At 38.1% G+C, this 17,497-nt stretch overlaps 2 protein-coding genes across 4 annotated transcripts; both read left to right on the top strand.

The window, feature by feature from the left end:
* Positions 1-286: 286 nt before the first annotated feature.
* Positions 287-6,673, top strand: LOC135946958 (uncharacterized). The gene is made up of 4 exons (XM_065495463.1): positions 287-502; positions 3,398-3,790; positions 3,850-3,965; positions 5,626-6,673. The coding sequence occupies exons 1-4, from the start codon at positions 352-354 to the stop codon at positions 5,851-5,853; spliced, it is 888 nt and encodes a 295-aa protein (XP_065351535.1). The 5' UTR covers positions 287-351; the 3' UTR covers positions 5,854-6,673.
* Positions 6,674-7,738: 1,065 nt separating this feature from the next.
* LOC135946731 (HIG1 domain family member 1A, mitochondrial-like) lies at positions 7,739-12,137 on the top strand. 3 transcript variants are annotated; one of them, XM_065495081.1, is made up of 4 exons: positions 7,739-7,913; positions 10,344-10,473; positions 10,533-10,751; positions 11,635-12,137. In XM_065495081.1, the coding sequence occupies exons 1-3, from the start codon at positions 7,887-7,889 to the stop codon at positions 10,727-10,729; spliced, it is 354 nt and encodes a 117-aa protein (XP_065351153.1). In that variant the 5' UTR covers positions 7,739-7,886; the 3' UTR covers positions 10,730-10,751; positions 11,635-12,137. The 3 variants fall into 3 exon arrangements, with proteins under 3 accessions (XP_065351153.1, XP_065351154.1, XP_065351155.1); XM_065495082.1 differs by lacking the exon at positions 7,739-7,913 and adding an exon at positions 9,840-9,973; XM_065495083.1 differs by lacking the exon at positions 7,739-7,913 and adding an exon at positions 10,137-10,237.
* The last annotated feature ends 5,360 nt before the right edge of the window (positions 12,138-17,497 follow it).

Raw genomic sequence — 17,497 nt, 5'->3', positions numbered from 1 at the left:
TCAGGTTTAGTTAAGATATAACTTATTCAATTGAAGAAGTTATTCGTTTTAAAAAATTATTTTTTAAAAAAATATTTTTTATTTTAAAGTTACCTAAAATCTTAAGCTGCTTAAGCATTTGAGATAAAAGGGAACAAACTCTTGAAAAATAAATGTCTGGGCATAATTTAGATTCACTTGAGCGTTGAGCGGCTGGAATGGAATCCATTCTTGGCGCGGCCCCGTTTACTAATTTTGGCGTGACGGAACGACGATCGCGTGACCCGCACCCCTGGCTGCCCCTTGGTCAGCGCGTCGGATTTTCTTTGGTGGTCTGATTGCTTGAGTAAGTCGGCACAGTCAGCAGCAGCGATGGGTTGTGCAAGCACCTCGATGGGCGGCTCCGTGGTCGAGCAGGGTAAGCCTGGCTCAGCACCCTATACGGCGAAGGTCCACCCCATGCACCAAGTCCAGGTCCTCGCTGACGACGATATCAACGCTGCGCCCAATACGCCTTCGTCTGGTATGAAAATTTGATTTTGCGCTTTGTGCGTCAAAACGTGTCTTCCATTACGTTGACAAAATAAGATATAAGACATTTTGTGAAAACGAGAGTTGTTCTCAAGGTATAGTTACTTTTATTTGTCAAATAATTTCAATTTTCGTCACAAAATGAAATTTGTTTTATATTATCATCAGCCGCAGGCCTTGCAAAACCCCGCGTTATATGAAAAATTTCCACTGCAATACAAAAAATTGTTTTTATACCGATTTTCAGAGATTTTGTGCATACTTTTTAACATTTTCAGCAGTAGTGAATCATGTCATTATTGTTGATATAGCGTTGGCCAAAATTTAATTTTGTAAAGCCAAATTAATTTTTCAGCTTAACAGTGAGGAATATCTACTCTTTTAATTTGTGGAAAAAATTGTGGCACAATTTTGCTCAATTTAGTTTAGTGACATTTTTTTACAAAATTTTGTGCCAAAATGTGTGGAATTAAGCCACCAAAAATCAATGGTTTGTGCTCTTGGTAAGAACGGTAGATTATCTTTTTTCTGGAATGAGAACATGATCGAAATTATGACTAGTGCAGTTGTCGATTATTTATTTGTGGAGTTCAATGAAATAAAAGATTTATATATCACTATATAGTGAGCAAAAGCTACAAAAGGGAAAACTAAATGCTCGGTGTGCGATAAGAAAGTCATTGCCCCAAAGAGTCAATTTTATAGCTGTAATATCTTTCATCTCAAGAAAAATCTGAGTAACGCAACAAACATTATACATTTACCGGCCATATTTTAATCGCATTCTATAATCACATCGGAAATGTTGTTGATATCTTAAAAATCTTAGCAGTTACCGAAATTCCGGTTTGGGGAGCTTCAATTGATATGCTTATAGTAGATGATTAAACTCTGATATATTTCTCATACAAATAAAATATGCTTTTCTCAGAATAGATACTTCCTGAGCCTCTTATTCCGTGGCGGTTTAGTGACGGAATGCGTGATTCTTAAAATAGAAAAAGGGTTCATTATTCGCTCAATGGTGGATTGTTATTCAAGAGCCACGTGATTTGTGTGGCATAAAAGCAATGAGAAGCACTTCAAACCAAATATAGTATTATTTGCATATTTGACGCAACGAAAGTTGTATCATCCACCAAAGCATATATATTTTGTTTGTCCAGACGGGATCATCTCCCACACCATTTTTTCTTGACATCCCAATTTTCTACTCTCATTACTTTTCTTGGCCCCATGTTGAATAAAACTTGGTTTATGAGTTAATAAGTGACGTCTGAATAGTTCCAAACAAAAGAATTAGATTTTTTACGTTTTACTGTGCAATTTTTCAAGAATATCAGTTCTACTTCAATAATTTTTAACAAACCCTCTCATTTATCAGCAAAACTACACATAAATTAATCGCGCCCCCTTTAGAAACGTAGTAAATCATGCGTCTCCATCAAATTGAAAATGTGATTCGGAGTCTGAGACGAACGTTTGCTGGTCAAGGACGCGTGCATAAAAAGTAGTTCAAATAAGGGGTGCATCCCTAATCAGGCGGCAGCGATAAAAACGTAAAATGCAGTGGCCCCAATCTGTGGCGGAAATGTGTGTCGCCGCAGAGAGTTCGGAAAGACGCGGGGAATCTCAATAATTATACAATTTCGAGTGTAGGTGAGGGTCGTCTTCTCACTCAACCAACATCCACTGATCGAATTCAATATACTGCTAAGCAGGAATTGAGGTTGCGCGCTCTCAATCCGCGCGCGCTTTTGATGGTCAACCGAGATTGCATTCGATGGTCATAATAAAGTCGGAATAAATATAATGCCTCTCTCAGCAGCCATTGATGATCGCGTGCAGAACGGCGTGAGAATGAATTTTTCTTTGTATGCCGCGTGTCTGCGGAACACCGTGTAAATTAAGCCGCGCTGTGCGGTGTATTTCATGCTAGGCTGCAACCTATCTCGAGAGGCAATTAACCTGGAACGCTGCTTTAACGTGCTACTTGTTCCGTCCGCCTGTGGTTTACACCAATGTGCAAGCACAGTTTACACGTTTATGTGCCCCTTTATCGAGAGTTTTCCTAGTATTGGAAAATGCTTATTTAATACACTGGTAAGGTACCAGCAGATAATTCTGTAGATTGGTTAGAAATGTATGGTTTTCAATATATCCATATCAAATTTAATTTTTATTTATAATTGGAATGATACAGAGAACAGAGCAGTGATTGAAATGCATGGAATCGATGTTATTATGTATTGTTTGCTAAGATTTAAAGCCGGACAAATTGATTGCTTGAGCACAATTTTTTCGACAAATAAACAATAAAAACTTTTGGTTTCGCGCGTTTATGCAGATCCTGCTTGTCATTTTTTGCCTTTGTTCATGTAATTTAATTATTGTCTTTAATTGAACGAAATGTTATGAGTCATGAAAAATAAACAACAAACAATAAAATACTAGATTTAACCTATTTTCTCAAGATAACAAAAAATCTTGAGTCTACTCTAGAGTTAGTGTGTAAAAAAATCAATCCAAGGAGAGAAGATGTTTTTTTAACAATGAGTGTTCCACTTCATTTTAATCACCGAGTTCTTTAAATCACAACTGCTCCCACAGTTTAGGTAAAACAAAATTAGAATTTGGTACAAAATATTTACTATTTTTGGGTTCTACTCAATCAGTCTTGTATCATATTAGTGCGTTCGTTCACTGCCAAAATCACCTTCAAAATATTTAACTTTAAAAAACTGGATTTATTAAATTGTATCCAGAGTTACAAAACAAAAGAAATGTGTTGGGAATTGTAATTTTCAGAAAGCATCATTTGGTCATTACTCATATTCATCGGTACTAAAGGAAAAGAAAAAATACAACTTGCTTTTAATGATTACAGAGAAAGAAGCGGCAGAAAATGGGGAGAGCGGGTATCACGAGATGAAAAGTATCAGCATGGGCACGGACGCTATTGAGTCCATGATGCTGCACATCCTGGAGGACAAGGAGCGCGAGGCGGTGCTGACCGAGATCATAATTCCGCTGTGCCCGCCAGAGAATAATAACAATAACAATAACGAGTCGGAGGAACACGACTACGGGCTGAAGAGCTACGACGCAAAATTCTACGACGGCTTCAAACCCATGTCCGAGGAGCAGCGGGCCGACGAGCAGAGGACCATCATCATGGAGGTGATCATGGAGGCGCAGGAGGAAGTCAAGCAGGAGGAGTATATGTTTATGCAAACGAGCAGCGACGAGAAAATAATAGACGCCCAAGCCGAAGAAACACGTACCTAATTATATTTTGTGTTGCGACATGACGAGTCATTCCTTCCACTTCTGTTGCAGCCGAGCAGGAAGAGTGCAAAGAGGACAAAAACGATGCCGCCGCCGCCGATGAGAGCAATGAGGAAAGCAATGAGGAAGTCGACTCTGCACCTAGGGAGCAGACAGAGACGGAGCAGGTATATGCACTCAGCATGCTCGCGGCGCGGTGACATTGTTGCAAAAACATTATAGCTCTCAATTCGAGACTGGTATATTGCAACTCCTTTTTTGTTTAGCTCTCTCTGTAAACAAATATGTATATTCTCTAGGGCAATTTATTCTGTTTTTAATCAAAAGTAGTTATATAAAGATAAGTGACGGGTGACTGGACTCCACATTTTTATTCTTAAGCTTGTTGGGGCTCATGTTATTTAGAGAAGAGCTTTAATAATCTTAGCTTAATTAAATTTCTTGTTATTTCACGTAGAACGTTTCAGTTATTGCAGCTCGGTGAGCTCATTGCCCACGGGAAGTAATGAGCAGAAGGTTCTCAGAAATCCTATATAAATTTAAAAAAAGGTTTCTTAAAGATTTGGGCATTTTCGGTAGAATTGGGTATCGCAGAAATGAGTAAATTTAATACATTTAAAAAAATAAAAATGATTTCCTTGAATAATTTAGTTTATCAAGTAGGCAAAAAGGACAATTCGAATAAATATGTATTAAAGCATTATATAGAAAGCATCGTGCAGTGTTTTTAGAACATTTTATAAGGTCGCGCCTGAATTATTATTATGTTTTTTTTTTCAAAGGGAGGAAAGTTACCTGTTAGTTGGCTTAGAAGTTTTTAACCATATGTCTAGTGACGAGTTTGTGATTTTTTTTGCTCTTTTTATCCCTGTCCGAGGATCGGAGGACCAGGAAGGGCACTAGCACGAATGCTGAAACCCGGGTCCCAATAACACCGCGAACGGATAACATGGGCGCACCAGGCCGCACAGGGACCCAGCCCACTCAAGGGCCACTTGCCTCCGCACCGAGGACTGTATTGAAACGCTAGACATTCGTCCCGTGAAGCCGAATCACGCATGCTGGAAAGGTGCAAACCAGCAAGTAGCGAGTCGGCGCCGGTGTGCCTCCCAGCCCGTTGAGCAATTTGAGCATTTCGAGTCTCTGCTCTGCAAAATCTTAAGCTTTGGAAATATTTGAAAGTAAAGATATACAATAACATCAAAGTTATTGAAGATTGAAAGAGACCTAGCTTCACAGGTCATTTTGAATCAATGGCCTTGTTAGATCTCCTAAATCCTTCGAAACTCCAAAACTTCGCAACTTAAACTCTGGAATCTTAATTTTTCTCACATGGGTGGTTCTATAAGTCAATAACCCCGTTGAACGTGTGCTGTGTAACGCAGAACGAATTAAAGCATTGCCTTAACTTTCAATTAAAACGTACTATCCTAACAACTTATTGTTCCTTTTGCAAGTTGTTAAGTTTTTCATTGTCATGATTACACCACAGAATCAAACTAATTTCAAGCGAGAAACTTCAAAATAAAAACTAGTTTAAGCAACAATCAAGGGAAACATCTAACAAAGATGAAGTACAGGAAAAATGTTTGTTCATACAAGCCACTAAAATACAATATTTTGTATTTTTTTTCAAGTGATTCATAGTTGATTGATAGGTTCAAAATATAATTATTTTGATTATTTCCGTCTGAACAGAGAAAGTAAGGGAAATTTAGGAATAAATTCCAGCCAGGCCAAAGCCAAACAAAACGATCATACACGCGTTTGCTATGCACTGATTTCAAATTTCCGGCTGTGTTTCTGACTGGTGGTGTGCTCCGGCAGGCGACAGAGAGCAAGACGGAACAAGGAGCAGCGCTCGAGGCGAGCCACAATGCCGCCGCCGATGAAGATGGAAGTTCTGAGCTGCTCTTTGACTTGAGCGCCGAGGACGTGGAGATGCTCGAGGCCCAGTTGCGGGAACTTTCGGTCCTCAGCCCGATTCCCGCGGTGCCACAACCCGCCGCCGCCCTAGACGGCCTGCTCGAGGGCCACGGGCTGATGGCGGCGTGAGCAATATTATTCAGTAAATTGCACGCAGAATTCGGGCCAGTCAAGAGAAAGCAAGGCCGAGTAGTGCTGGTAGTCGGTACACCGTTAGGGTGGAATTTTGAACAAAGTTTTCCTCGTCGAATAAATTAATTAAATTGGCCCTGCGTGGCTGACGAAATGCTACAACGCTGCAACAAAATTAATTAGCCGCGACAGCATTTTTTCATTTTAAATCTGGGCCTCTTGTTTCATTTTCCAGATTAAAATGAAATTTACGCATCGGATTGAAAAGCCAAATATTGTTCTAAATATATGACTGTCGATGGGTTAAAAACTTGTTCTTGACCGACTTCAGATTACATGACTATGGCAAACTGAAAATTGCGCAAAAATATATTACCTATTTTCATAAGAAATTGTATAAATTACATTAATGTTTGTACAATAGATAGAAACGTTTGAAAAATTATTGAAAATTTAGTAAAAGAAAAATCGCAGTAGAGGTGCACTTATAAGGGAGATAAAATATTGTTGATAGATGTCAATAAAGGTAGAAGCATAAATGGTGTAATATTTTTTCGTTTGAAAATAAATGCAGTTGCCTTTGTGTTCAACGAACTGTTTATTTTTTACGTATCTCTTTTTACAGAAACATAAACAGCTCACCAACACCGACGAATCTGCATTTATTTTCAAAATAGTGAGTTGATATAATGTTTTTGTAGTAAAAAATTGCTCGATATGAAGGCCAGTCAAGTTAATTCACTCAACTTTGATTGGATGAATGGAATTTGGCTCATAGTATTATGTTATTTTTATTGAATAAATAAATTTTCGTAAACTATATGTTCATAATTCATAATTTTACCACGGTTTTGTAACAAATGCAACCAAATATAATTATTTTCCATTTTATAGACCCATTTAATGTTATAGGTATTTGTTAATAGCAATAATTTACATGCTTCAATCGAAGAAAAAAATGGGCATTCCTCATTGTTCACTTGGTTTGTCCTTCTTTTGCCCATTAGTTTCGGTGGTCAACTGCAGCCCTATTTTTTGAGAAATTATTAAATATAAAAAACTGAATAAAATATTCGTGAAGTTAAATTACATATATCTTGAAACTTGAAACGATTTTGTTGTATGAAATAATAAAATGAACATGAAAAATTCGCTTCATTTGTGGCAAAAGCTCACTTATTATTATTGGTTAAAGATCAGGTAAAAATGTACCTTTTGGCAAAGACATTTATTTCTTGCACTGCAGCATTTAGTATTTTAAGCAAGATGATAAAAATTCATTTACTAATACGAATCAGATTTCAACTGAAATCTAAACAAATACCGTCGAAATATATCTCAAACATACTGCGTAAAATATCGATGTTTTCATAATTAAAGCTTTTATAACATTCAGCTCTGACCACACCGCATTTTCTAAACCAGATAAAGGTTTAAATGCTGGTCCATTTGTAATGAGTAATATTTACCAAGGGAAAAGCCGCGATTAAAGCCATGTGTGCACACGAGTTTCAAATGATTCGCTCCATTAAAATCGATAGCACACCATAACAGAAATTGGATGTTGAAATCAATATGCGAATCAATCAGGTGCAAACAAACACCTCTAAAACTGGTCGATTTCTGCCTTGAATGAATTGTGATAGCATCACGAGATCAGCTCGTGCGTGCGCGCTAGTAAGGAAAGCCGCCGCACAGCACACGTATAATTCTGCACGTCTCTCAGAACACAAAGCTCGCATCTGGAAAGGAGCTCACCTTTGGCGGAAAGACCTGCCGACAAGCTGCCTATGTAGGTGCATACGTGCGGCACAGGTAAGCAAACAAAGAAGACGTGATCTACCTCACTCGCCACGCTCAATAAAGCCAGATGCCCGCGTCCGATCTCTTTACTCTCGTGCCGCAAACCACATCAAACGCACACTCGCCGCCGCGCCTCTGTCTTTTTGTGCAAAACACAAGCATTAAGAAAATATACGCTGCCTTGTGTTGCACATCTTGCCTTGATCGTCCAACAAGCTGCCGCAGACATGTCCCTCTTCAAGACGCTTCACATTGTAAGTAGAGTAAACAGGGCACTTGTTTCTCTTTATTTTGATTAAAAACTTTTTGCATGAATTAAAAAAGTAGTCACGAGTTTAACTATTTCTCAAAATGGCAGCCCATTTTTTAAAGAAATGTTATGAATATTCCGAGTCCAGCTAAAACAGATGAATTATTGGCTGGTGCTCGCTCATCATCATCAGCAGCTATCAAATGATGAAAATATTTTTGTCTATATGTTTTGTTACAAAATAAAGGAAAGAATCAATTTTTTAGCTGAAAAATGACAGCTCCTCAAGCAGAATTGCAAACCAGTAATAATACGGCTATAAATAAAAATAATGTTACCCGTTTCCGTATACTGTAAGGCCAGTTGATTCAGCCACTCGGCCTCTTCAGCAGTACTTTACCTACGCAGCACAATTTAATGCTGCAGGAAATTTTATCCTCCGGTCGTTTCTGCACTAATTGTTGAGCACAATAAAAAGTAGGAATGATGAAATCTTGTGAAGCCCAGCCATTAGTTCTACTTGCGAATATCAACTCCTTCTCAATTAAATTTAAAAGCCCACGATTCCTACGTGCTTTGAAGATATTTCAGATCATAGACTATATTTAAAAATTAGTGGTATTAGTAAAATTTAAAATAAAATCTTTCGATTTTTCTTTTGAAAAATCAATTCCACACGGAAACGTATTCTAAAATAAAATATTTGTAAAAATTGAAATTTCAGGAATAGCGTAATTGGCCCCGTAATATATAGTCGAATATTTTTAAAAATAATATGCTTTCGAGTAAAATAATGTCTGGAAAAATAAATTTATTTAAAACTTTCATCGTTTTCGCAATAACTTGTTCCTTATTTCCTCCGCGAGTTTCCAACCTCGCAGAACTTTCTTAAAACCTCCTTATGACAGATTATTTTATCTCACGGCTTGATCGCCTGAAACATTCATATTTAATGCAAAAAAAATGAGTTTAGAGCGGGAAAAATACAAAATATCATTTGAATCCATATACTGAAGGCCAAAAACTAATAATTAAACGCGCAATTTTAATCCACATGCGCTTGTTAAAGCAATTATTGTAGTTTTTGTATAATCCAAACATTGAATTTTAAAACACGTGTGTATATACGATATATGAATATGAGCCTATTCATTAGTCATGAAATAAGCCAATTAAAATGACGCCAGCAGATCAAAGGGCACGCAAGAGTATTATCCGCGTCGAATTCATTCATACGTGTATCGATTGAGCAACTTGTGTATGTGCGGGGTGGAAATGTGTGTGCCAAAGCGGTTTGCAAAGGAAACAGCATAGCAAAGGGGAAGACCCATTATGCATGTATAACATCGTAGACTATATTAAATAGCCAGCTGCACTTTCGACCGCGTGCATATATTGAATTTGTGCAAGGCACTCACTCGGCCGCCGCGCCAAGTAGACACAAGGCCGCCTCTTCTCTCAAGAGGCAAGTGCTATTTTCATTGCAGCAGTCGGGACCTACTTGAAATGATGGGCCCTTACACTTCGGCTATAGATTTATTCTTACAATATGGCTATATCCTACTTGGGTTTCTGAAACTTACTAAGAAATTTGATTGAAAAAAATTAAGAAATTAAAATTATGATTAATTTCCAACTATACCTGCAAGTGAGTTTATGGAATCAATGGAATAAAGAGTCGACCCTGAAAAATCAAAACTGAAGACGATTATGCCTTACCGTCGGTAGTAAGCGATTGACAGCTCAATAAATAAACTATTTGTGCATTTTAATATATTTAAAGGGAAAATTTCCTATAATGATGCCCCCGAAATAATGTTGCGCAATTATTTTTTTATCGTAATTTATTTCCCAAGAAATAAGTAAGAATTTTCAAAATAATCTAATGTAACTAGGATGGCATTTTAGAAGGCACCGTTTCAATCAGCTGTTTAAGGTGACGTCAGTCCTTAGGCCGTCACACGCTTTCAACAGAACTCACCGCGGGTGTTCATTCCTCAATATTCGACTGAAACCCCCCGCGGGCGGAATTGGCTGCAATTAATTTCTGATCGGCAGCAACCCGTGAGTAGCCGTAAGGCATTCCAGACCAGGCCTGATAAATTCCAAATTAAGCTCGAAACGCTCAAAACTATTCGCAAAATGGAATTTAGCGCGTGTGTAACCGAGTTGAATAGTTGCGTAATAGCATTTTGATATTAAAATTGGCTTTGAATTTTATAGGAAAATTTTTAATCAGATTGTTGGGAAAATAACGACTGCTAGCAGCCTTTGCAATTCAAATTCGGCGAGAAGTAGCCCCGAAAACGAATTTAACTCAGCGCCTGAGTGAGTGTGTGTGTGGTTATTGATGGAAATTTCATGCACATACATTTACATATAAGCCGGCGCGCGTGTTGCGATACGTGGAAATTAAAGCGCGTTTTATCCGCAGGCACCTCGATTTCCATCCACAATGCCAGCGCCCGCGGCCAAATTCGCACCCACGTCGCCCACCTTCGGCGATGAAAGCCAAGGCGGTCGGCTGCAGAGGAAAATCCAGGAAGCGCCTCTTTTCCCCATCGGTTCGTATTTTTACTTGGCTGCAATTTGAACCACTGTTTTCAATGATTTTGAATTACAGGAATTGTCGGGTTACTCGGGGCTCTCGGCTACGGAGCCTACAGCTATAAGAAGAGGGGCAACATGTCGACATCGGTGTTCCTCATGCAGCTTAGGGTGACCGCTCAGGGTGCCGTGGTTGTCTGCTTGACCGCCGGAATAGGATACTCTCTCATCAGAGATTTCGTGCTTCCCAAGCTGAAATCCGCGGAGCGCTAGATGGCGTTCTCAACAAATGACGGTAAATAATTATATTTCTAAGGAAGGAAATATTTGTTGAAGTGGCAGGATTATAGATATTATTGATTTCTACTTATTAATAAATATTTCTCAACAGTTGAAGCCGCTTACGGTTTTCGAGAATTGCGCAATGCTGTTGAAATCTAACGATATTTACCGACATTCACCGCAAAAGCCAATATACCGATAATATTATTACAACCTCTGAGAATCAAATCCAACCATTTTTATTGATACTGTATATAAAAGCCTGTTCTCAACTTCTCAGATATGAAGGATAGAGCTTTTTTTACAACAATTGTGAAATACCTGTTTGATAAATTTTGCTCCTCTCGTTTCTAGTGAAAAGTGAAATTCTCAAAAGAAAACTTTTAGAAAGCTATGTTGTAATAAGTGGGGATTTTGTTGATTTTTTTAGAAATGAAGTAATATATTTTCCACTAGACGAAGCTCTTAATTTTAAATATATACAAAATTTCCTTTTGAGATTTGTTCTGGGTCCTACATAATATCATTTGTAAAACATTTTCTAAAACCGAATACAATAAATAGAGTCTACTTTTCAAAAATTCTGATCACGATTAATTGATTTTACATAAATTCCCAATTGTTAAACGAGTTTTCATCCCTTAGGAGTTCCATAATTCGATAACACAAAATTTCCTCTGATGATCTTACTAGTGTCGTTAAAAATTTAATCAATTCACCACCAAATGAAACGTAGGATCCTTAAAATTAAAGCCTCTCATTATTCATTTTTGCTTGATAAAATAATCCGTCAGTAAATTATTGAAAACAGAACGATCATCTTTTAAATCTTTAAACATATTAGCTAGACAAGAGAGCTCCAATTCTCACATTTATGGCTCTATTCCTGTTTTCAGATTGAACGTGATCGTGAGAATGCAAACAACGTACTTGGACTGTGATTCTTAAGAAGGGACTGATACATTAAAATAAATAATAAAAGGGCTGGACCCATTTGTACAAATGTACAGAGAAGCGTTAAGCGTTCCTTATTGAATTTGTATGTTACACGTGCGTTGTTTTATGTAGTTATGAAATCGAACGAAACGCGGCCGACAAAGTCTATTTTCGCCTCGTCGAGAGAGCAATAAATATGTATGTATAATGCCCCTGGCGGCTTGATAAGCTGAAGAATAACGAGCAACTGCGCCGCAGCAAATTGAGATTGACAATCAGCCTCTCGAGCGTTTTTGAGACATTAAATGCCAGGAATTGAAAATCACGTCGCCGCGCATTTGAATATTTCCTGCCAGCTGCGAGATAAAGGGAAAAGGAGGCCTTTGCCGGGAACAAGCAACGCCACTCAAGGATGAATGAAATTACCACAAATCTGAATAAATTAAGCCCGAACAATAGACTACGTTTTGTCTTTTTCTATATACCAGACTAATGCATTCCTGAAACAAAATCTAAAATTTTCAACACTTATAGCTATTTAGTTTGATTTGCTCTTGTTAAGAACCCATGCACTGCTTAATTGAAGCAATGCCTTGAAGCGCCCAAATTGCATACATTTTATAAAAGCTCTCCACTTGGCTTTCCATTGGTGTGCGGATCTTGAAAATCAATTCAATACAAAGCCCGCTCGCATTGGAAAAGTGGCCGCAACATGTGAATTTAATTTTCTCATTCGATTGAGGGCTTCCCTTACGCCAGGGTTCAATTTCTTAACTGTTCTGATGATATTTTCTGACCTCAGACGGACATTCCTTGAGTGACTTCTTCGACAGAAAACGAGAAGTTCAAATGTTCTATCATATTTTATATCGCGAGATATTCTTATTTTTGTGAACACAAAGAAGACAGATTTCACCTCGATTTTCCTCTATAGCTCTATAACAACATTCAAAAAATCAGAATGGCGTTCAAACAAAAATTTAGACGTTGCAGACCATTTAAAGTCTGTCGTGGAAACACCCCATATTAAAGTCTACAACTCCTAAAAATATGATGATAGTGGTACATTATATTCATTTCAACAGCCTTTTAGATTCAATATTGATTTTCCGAGCTCGTTTACAAAAATTGTTGCTTGACCTGTACCACCGTTTTTTGGCAATTTACGCGTAAAAAGTGACTCGAAGCGAAGGGTTGTTTTTGGCGCGGATGGCCGAGATATTTTCAAACTTGAGGGTGCTTCACCTGCGAGCGACTCGATGGGGAGTGAAACGTGAGGCAGCCCCCGGCCATCAGCAGGCGGCTTCTCGAGTTACCTTTTTATCCCAGTCGAGCGGAACCTGTTACCAGACACACGCACGCACACGCCACCATTAAAGCTCAGCCAACCACTCCAAATGCAAAGAGAAACTCGAGTCCCAAAGAAGCGAGAAACGAGGAGAGCGAGCGCGCAATCGAAAAAATGAGAGACAGCAGCAGTCAGGATCAGGTTGCTGCCAGTGTTTCCATGCGAGCCACTTTTGCTTTGCAACCCTTGATGCTGGAACTCATGGCTTTGCAGCAAGCAAAAAGAGGTATTCAAAGTATTCCTGAAAGCCACGGACCTGGATTAGCAAACCGCTACTTCTGAAAAATTATTTTATCCTCGAGAAGAAAATGGTGCTTTAATAAATTTCGAACTGAAAGGTCTTAATAGTTTGATTTTTAGCAATCATGGAACACACTTGAATAGTATGTATATATGAAAAGGTACTTAGAATTTTATGTTACATTCAATTAGAAAAAATCTCTTGAGCTCACTGACAACGAGGGATAAAATTTCCAATAGTGAATTTCACAACAATGGTTTGTAAAAAGACTATTATGGAATGGAAATACTGACAGAAGTTTTAACTCGCTGTCTGTCAGCAAGCGCGGATTTGAAAAAGCACGCTGGAGTGTTTCCCGTCCAGCTGCGATTAGCCATTAGCGAAGTGTCGAAGTCTGTGAAAATCTCATTAGCTGGCGCTGTCATTGGAATCCTGTGAAAGATGGTGGAGAGTTTCTCTTCAACTTTTTAAACGAGCCAGAAAGCAATTTTATACACATTGCAGACGATTCTCTACATTTGTAAAAGTTCTTTTTAGATATTTGTGTGAAAATATTTGGCAGCTAATCAATCTAGTTAAAAAACGTATTGATTTATCATTAATCGAACTGGAATACAAACATTTCCTGGGTCTAAAATGCTCAAGATTTTTTATTTATTTATTTAAGTCTCTTGATATAGTTTGTTAAAAAAAATTCCCAGACAATTTGTAGAGAAGAACACTTTCCAGGAAAGACGACAAACTAAAAATAACAAAATTTGTGTGGGATGAATTTTCAAATTGGATAATGTTGCGTCGTACAAACCATATCATATATGTAAGTTAAATTTACATAACCATTGTTAATTTTATGTTAAAAGATCAAATCTGACTGTTCCAATAAATCTTAACTGATTCCTGTAACAGTTTATAAATCAGATTTAATTCCCTAAAAATTTGTGTTTTTGCTAGCAGCCCTGATTTTTTTAATGTATTAAAAGTCGTAACCTTTTTGCCATTATGCTTTTAATTATGCTCATAAAAATATTATCTGAAGCATTAAGTTCAACCACCCGCTACAGGAAATACTAATGATTCGGAAAAGTTTAAATAAGCCCTAATTAGACGATCTTTTAAGTTATTCCAGTCAATCTGCAGAGTATCACGCCCACGCACGTTAACTCGTATTGCGCAACGTTGGTCGTTCACTCTCGACGTCGGCAGTTGCGACAAAGCAGCAGGCAAAGACGCAGAAAAGGCAATTCGAGCTGCTGAAGTGCAGAGAGCAATCGGGCGACAGGATATTTGATCCTAAATCTCGTCGAACAAGCGCAAGCAACGCGCTCCCTTCGAGCCATCAATTAAAGAAAGTGGCAAAGTTTGTCGGGCGCGCGCGTGGTGTCGTTAGTTGTTTATGAAAATCGCAGTTGTTGTTGTTGCTGCGAGAGGGTCGGCGCGATTCATCACGCGCCCAATTCACCTGAAACTCGAATAAATATAAATTCAAATGGCGCATGAATCGCGCGGCGCAACTTTGGCAATTTATTTCGCTACTTTTTCACCCGCCACCGAGAAGTCAGGAGAGTGACAAAAATGCATTGGCGCGGGGATAAATTAAGTTGCCGGCAGCGGGCGGAGAGAGCGATTAAATTTCACTCAGCGCAGAGGAAAATGCGTTTTTTCTCGGCCGACTTACTCGCATTCGCTCTCATTTTTCCCTTCGGGACGAAAAACGCTCGCGCCGCATGACTTTTAATTTAAAAGTTGGCGTCTTTTCGGCCTGATCCAATATTCTCTGCCAACGGAATTTATTTTCTTATCATATGCGCAGGCAGACCTCGCGTAGGGCCCGCACATGCCATAAAATTAGATTGTTTTCCGCTGCAGTTGTTAATCCTCTCGCACCGGTCTCAAGGCGCCCCTCAACGTTGCCCCGTTGTTTTTATGCAGCGCAGCCGCGCGATATTTTATATGGGCACTGCGCCCGTTATTACCGCAACGCCAATTTTGCATAAACCCTTTTGGACCGCAAGCAAATAAACTGCTCAAGCTATTTCACCAACGGCAAAGAAGGCATCGCCAATCTGTGTGTGTGTTTTTTTTATTCAGTTTTACCAAGAAGACATTTTTTTAATTTAGAGGAAAATTTTGGGGCAGGATGTATAGCGTAGGTATTTTATAATGGTAGAGGTTTGTTAGATTTTTCCAAATATTTTGATTATTATGTCATTCAAGGACCAAAATGACCTTCTTCTGCTCTTCTTACATGAGCCAACAGTTTGTCCTGCAAAATTTGATCTTTAGCTTTATATTAAGACAGCTTATATCATCTGCTATAAAACGCTTTAATGCTTTATTATGATTTTAAATTACTCAAAATTGCATGATTTGTTGTTCAATTGAAGGTTGATGATCGGCTAAATCCATCCGCCAAAATTCATAGATCTATTAATTCAAAATTTTCGTACACTTTTATTGTGGCATCGGTGTTTTGATATTTATCAAAACTGTCAGGCGAGTATTTTAGCTTTCCTTAAGCTGTAGAAATCAACAATTTCGGATTAAATTTATGAACTCAATTTTTGGGATTTTTTTCAATTAATTATTATTAGAATAAAGTTTTCCTGGTTGCACAATTTCCTGTGCTAAAAGCAATTTATAAAAATATGTATTTTTCTCTTGTCTGATCTCTCTTTCGTTTCACCTCACTGCATTGTCTTAGTAAAAAACAGTTGTTGCCTATTCCACTTGTTTTTTGTATGCCTTGTAAAAAAATATACTAGTTTTAGGTGTGAGAGTAAATCAATTCGTTAGTTTGCGTGCTGATTTAAGTGAAGAAATTTGTCCTAAGCAACGTTTAATGAGCTCTTAGTATTTTTCACTGCGTGTGAACGACTATAATTTACTAACAAATAGATTTTAAGCCGCACACTTTAAATGCAGAAAAATAATTTATTCCGCCCTCGTATCTGCTCTTAATGGCCGTGATTTAGCAAAAAGTGCACAAATTTACTCGGAGAGGAAACTGCTCGAGTCGAAATGAAATATGGGTCCATTTGGTAAATTCGGAGCAAAAGTGGCCGCGCTGCGAATAAAACACATCGCGGAAGCGTCGTTACGAGTGGAATTGTAAATGAGCGCCTTTAATTGGACACACAAATGTGCGTGGAGTGGTGCTATTTTTCATTTTCATGCGCGCCCGCCCGCGTGCGATCGTCGTCATCATCATCATTTTTGAGAACATCATCGTGATGGGAACTGTTTTTTCATTTTCCAAGCATTGCCGCGAGTGGACATATTTAATCCCACCCGCGCGCTATCTACTCCCCGATGAAACTTTAAAATATGCTCTTAAAACGATCATGCGAGTGCAAATGCGGGCACGCGCTTAAAATTTTCCCAGAATTTATGATGTGATTTTTGATGGGGATGATGGGGTCAAAAAACATTTTTTTTTTATCAAAATTTGCGAAGGCATGTTTTTTATAGTTTAGTGTCTAAAATATGATTTGAGCTATCCAGAAATACCAGAAACAATTTTAAGCTATGGTTATTCAGATCGAGTATAGTTGTCGAAATTATAAATTATATTTGAATAAATCGTTATCGAATCGATTAGCACACCAAATGCTAAAGATGAATTACGGTAAAATTTCCATTACTCAAATCTGCCGATTACCAACCAAGAAATCTTTTTTTCTATTTAAATAACTTTGATAGTTAAGTAACATCGGTCAGTGTACAAATATAATAATAAACTGCACCATTAAAAGACACACCCTGTGTCGATCCTTTTAATATTACTAAGATTAGTGCCTATGAGGGAATAATTGAAGGGAGTGTTTTTTCACGTCCTCTCGCACTAGACAACTTCTCTTTTGGTCCCTCAGGCCTGATTAACCTGAAAAACAAAATCCAAATTCTCAGAATTAACTGCTTCGAATTTTGGACCACTGTCTGTTGAACTCATTTGCAGGCCATACATGAGAGATGGGACTAGTGACCAAGAGCCTTGTTTAATCCCGCCACTTGCTCTTCCTGCCAGAGAATTCCCCCTTTTTTAAAGTGGATTCTGCTATCCAAAGTTCTTAAAACAATTTTGATCTTTAAAATAATATCTAAATATTTTGAATAATGTTCAAACTAGTCAAGGTGAGAAGAGGGTCGTTCAAATTTTTTGAGCTAATCGGCTTCAAAGTTTGCTACAATCTCAACAATACAAATTTGATTGTTTTCCTTGAAAGATTTACTCAAA

The sequence above is a fragment of the Cloeon dipterum genome, chromosome X, assembly GCF_949628265.1.
Source record: "Cloeon dipterum chromosome X, ieCloDipt1.1, whole genome shotgun sequence".
Taxonomy (NCBI): Eukaryota; Metazoa; Arthropoda; class Insecta; order Ephemeroptera; family Baetidae; genus Cloeon; species Cloeon dipterum.
Note: the sequence above shows the minus strand (reverse complement) of the source record. Positions and strands in the feature narration are given on the sequence as shown.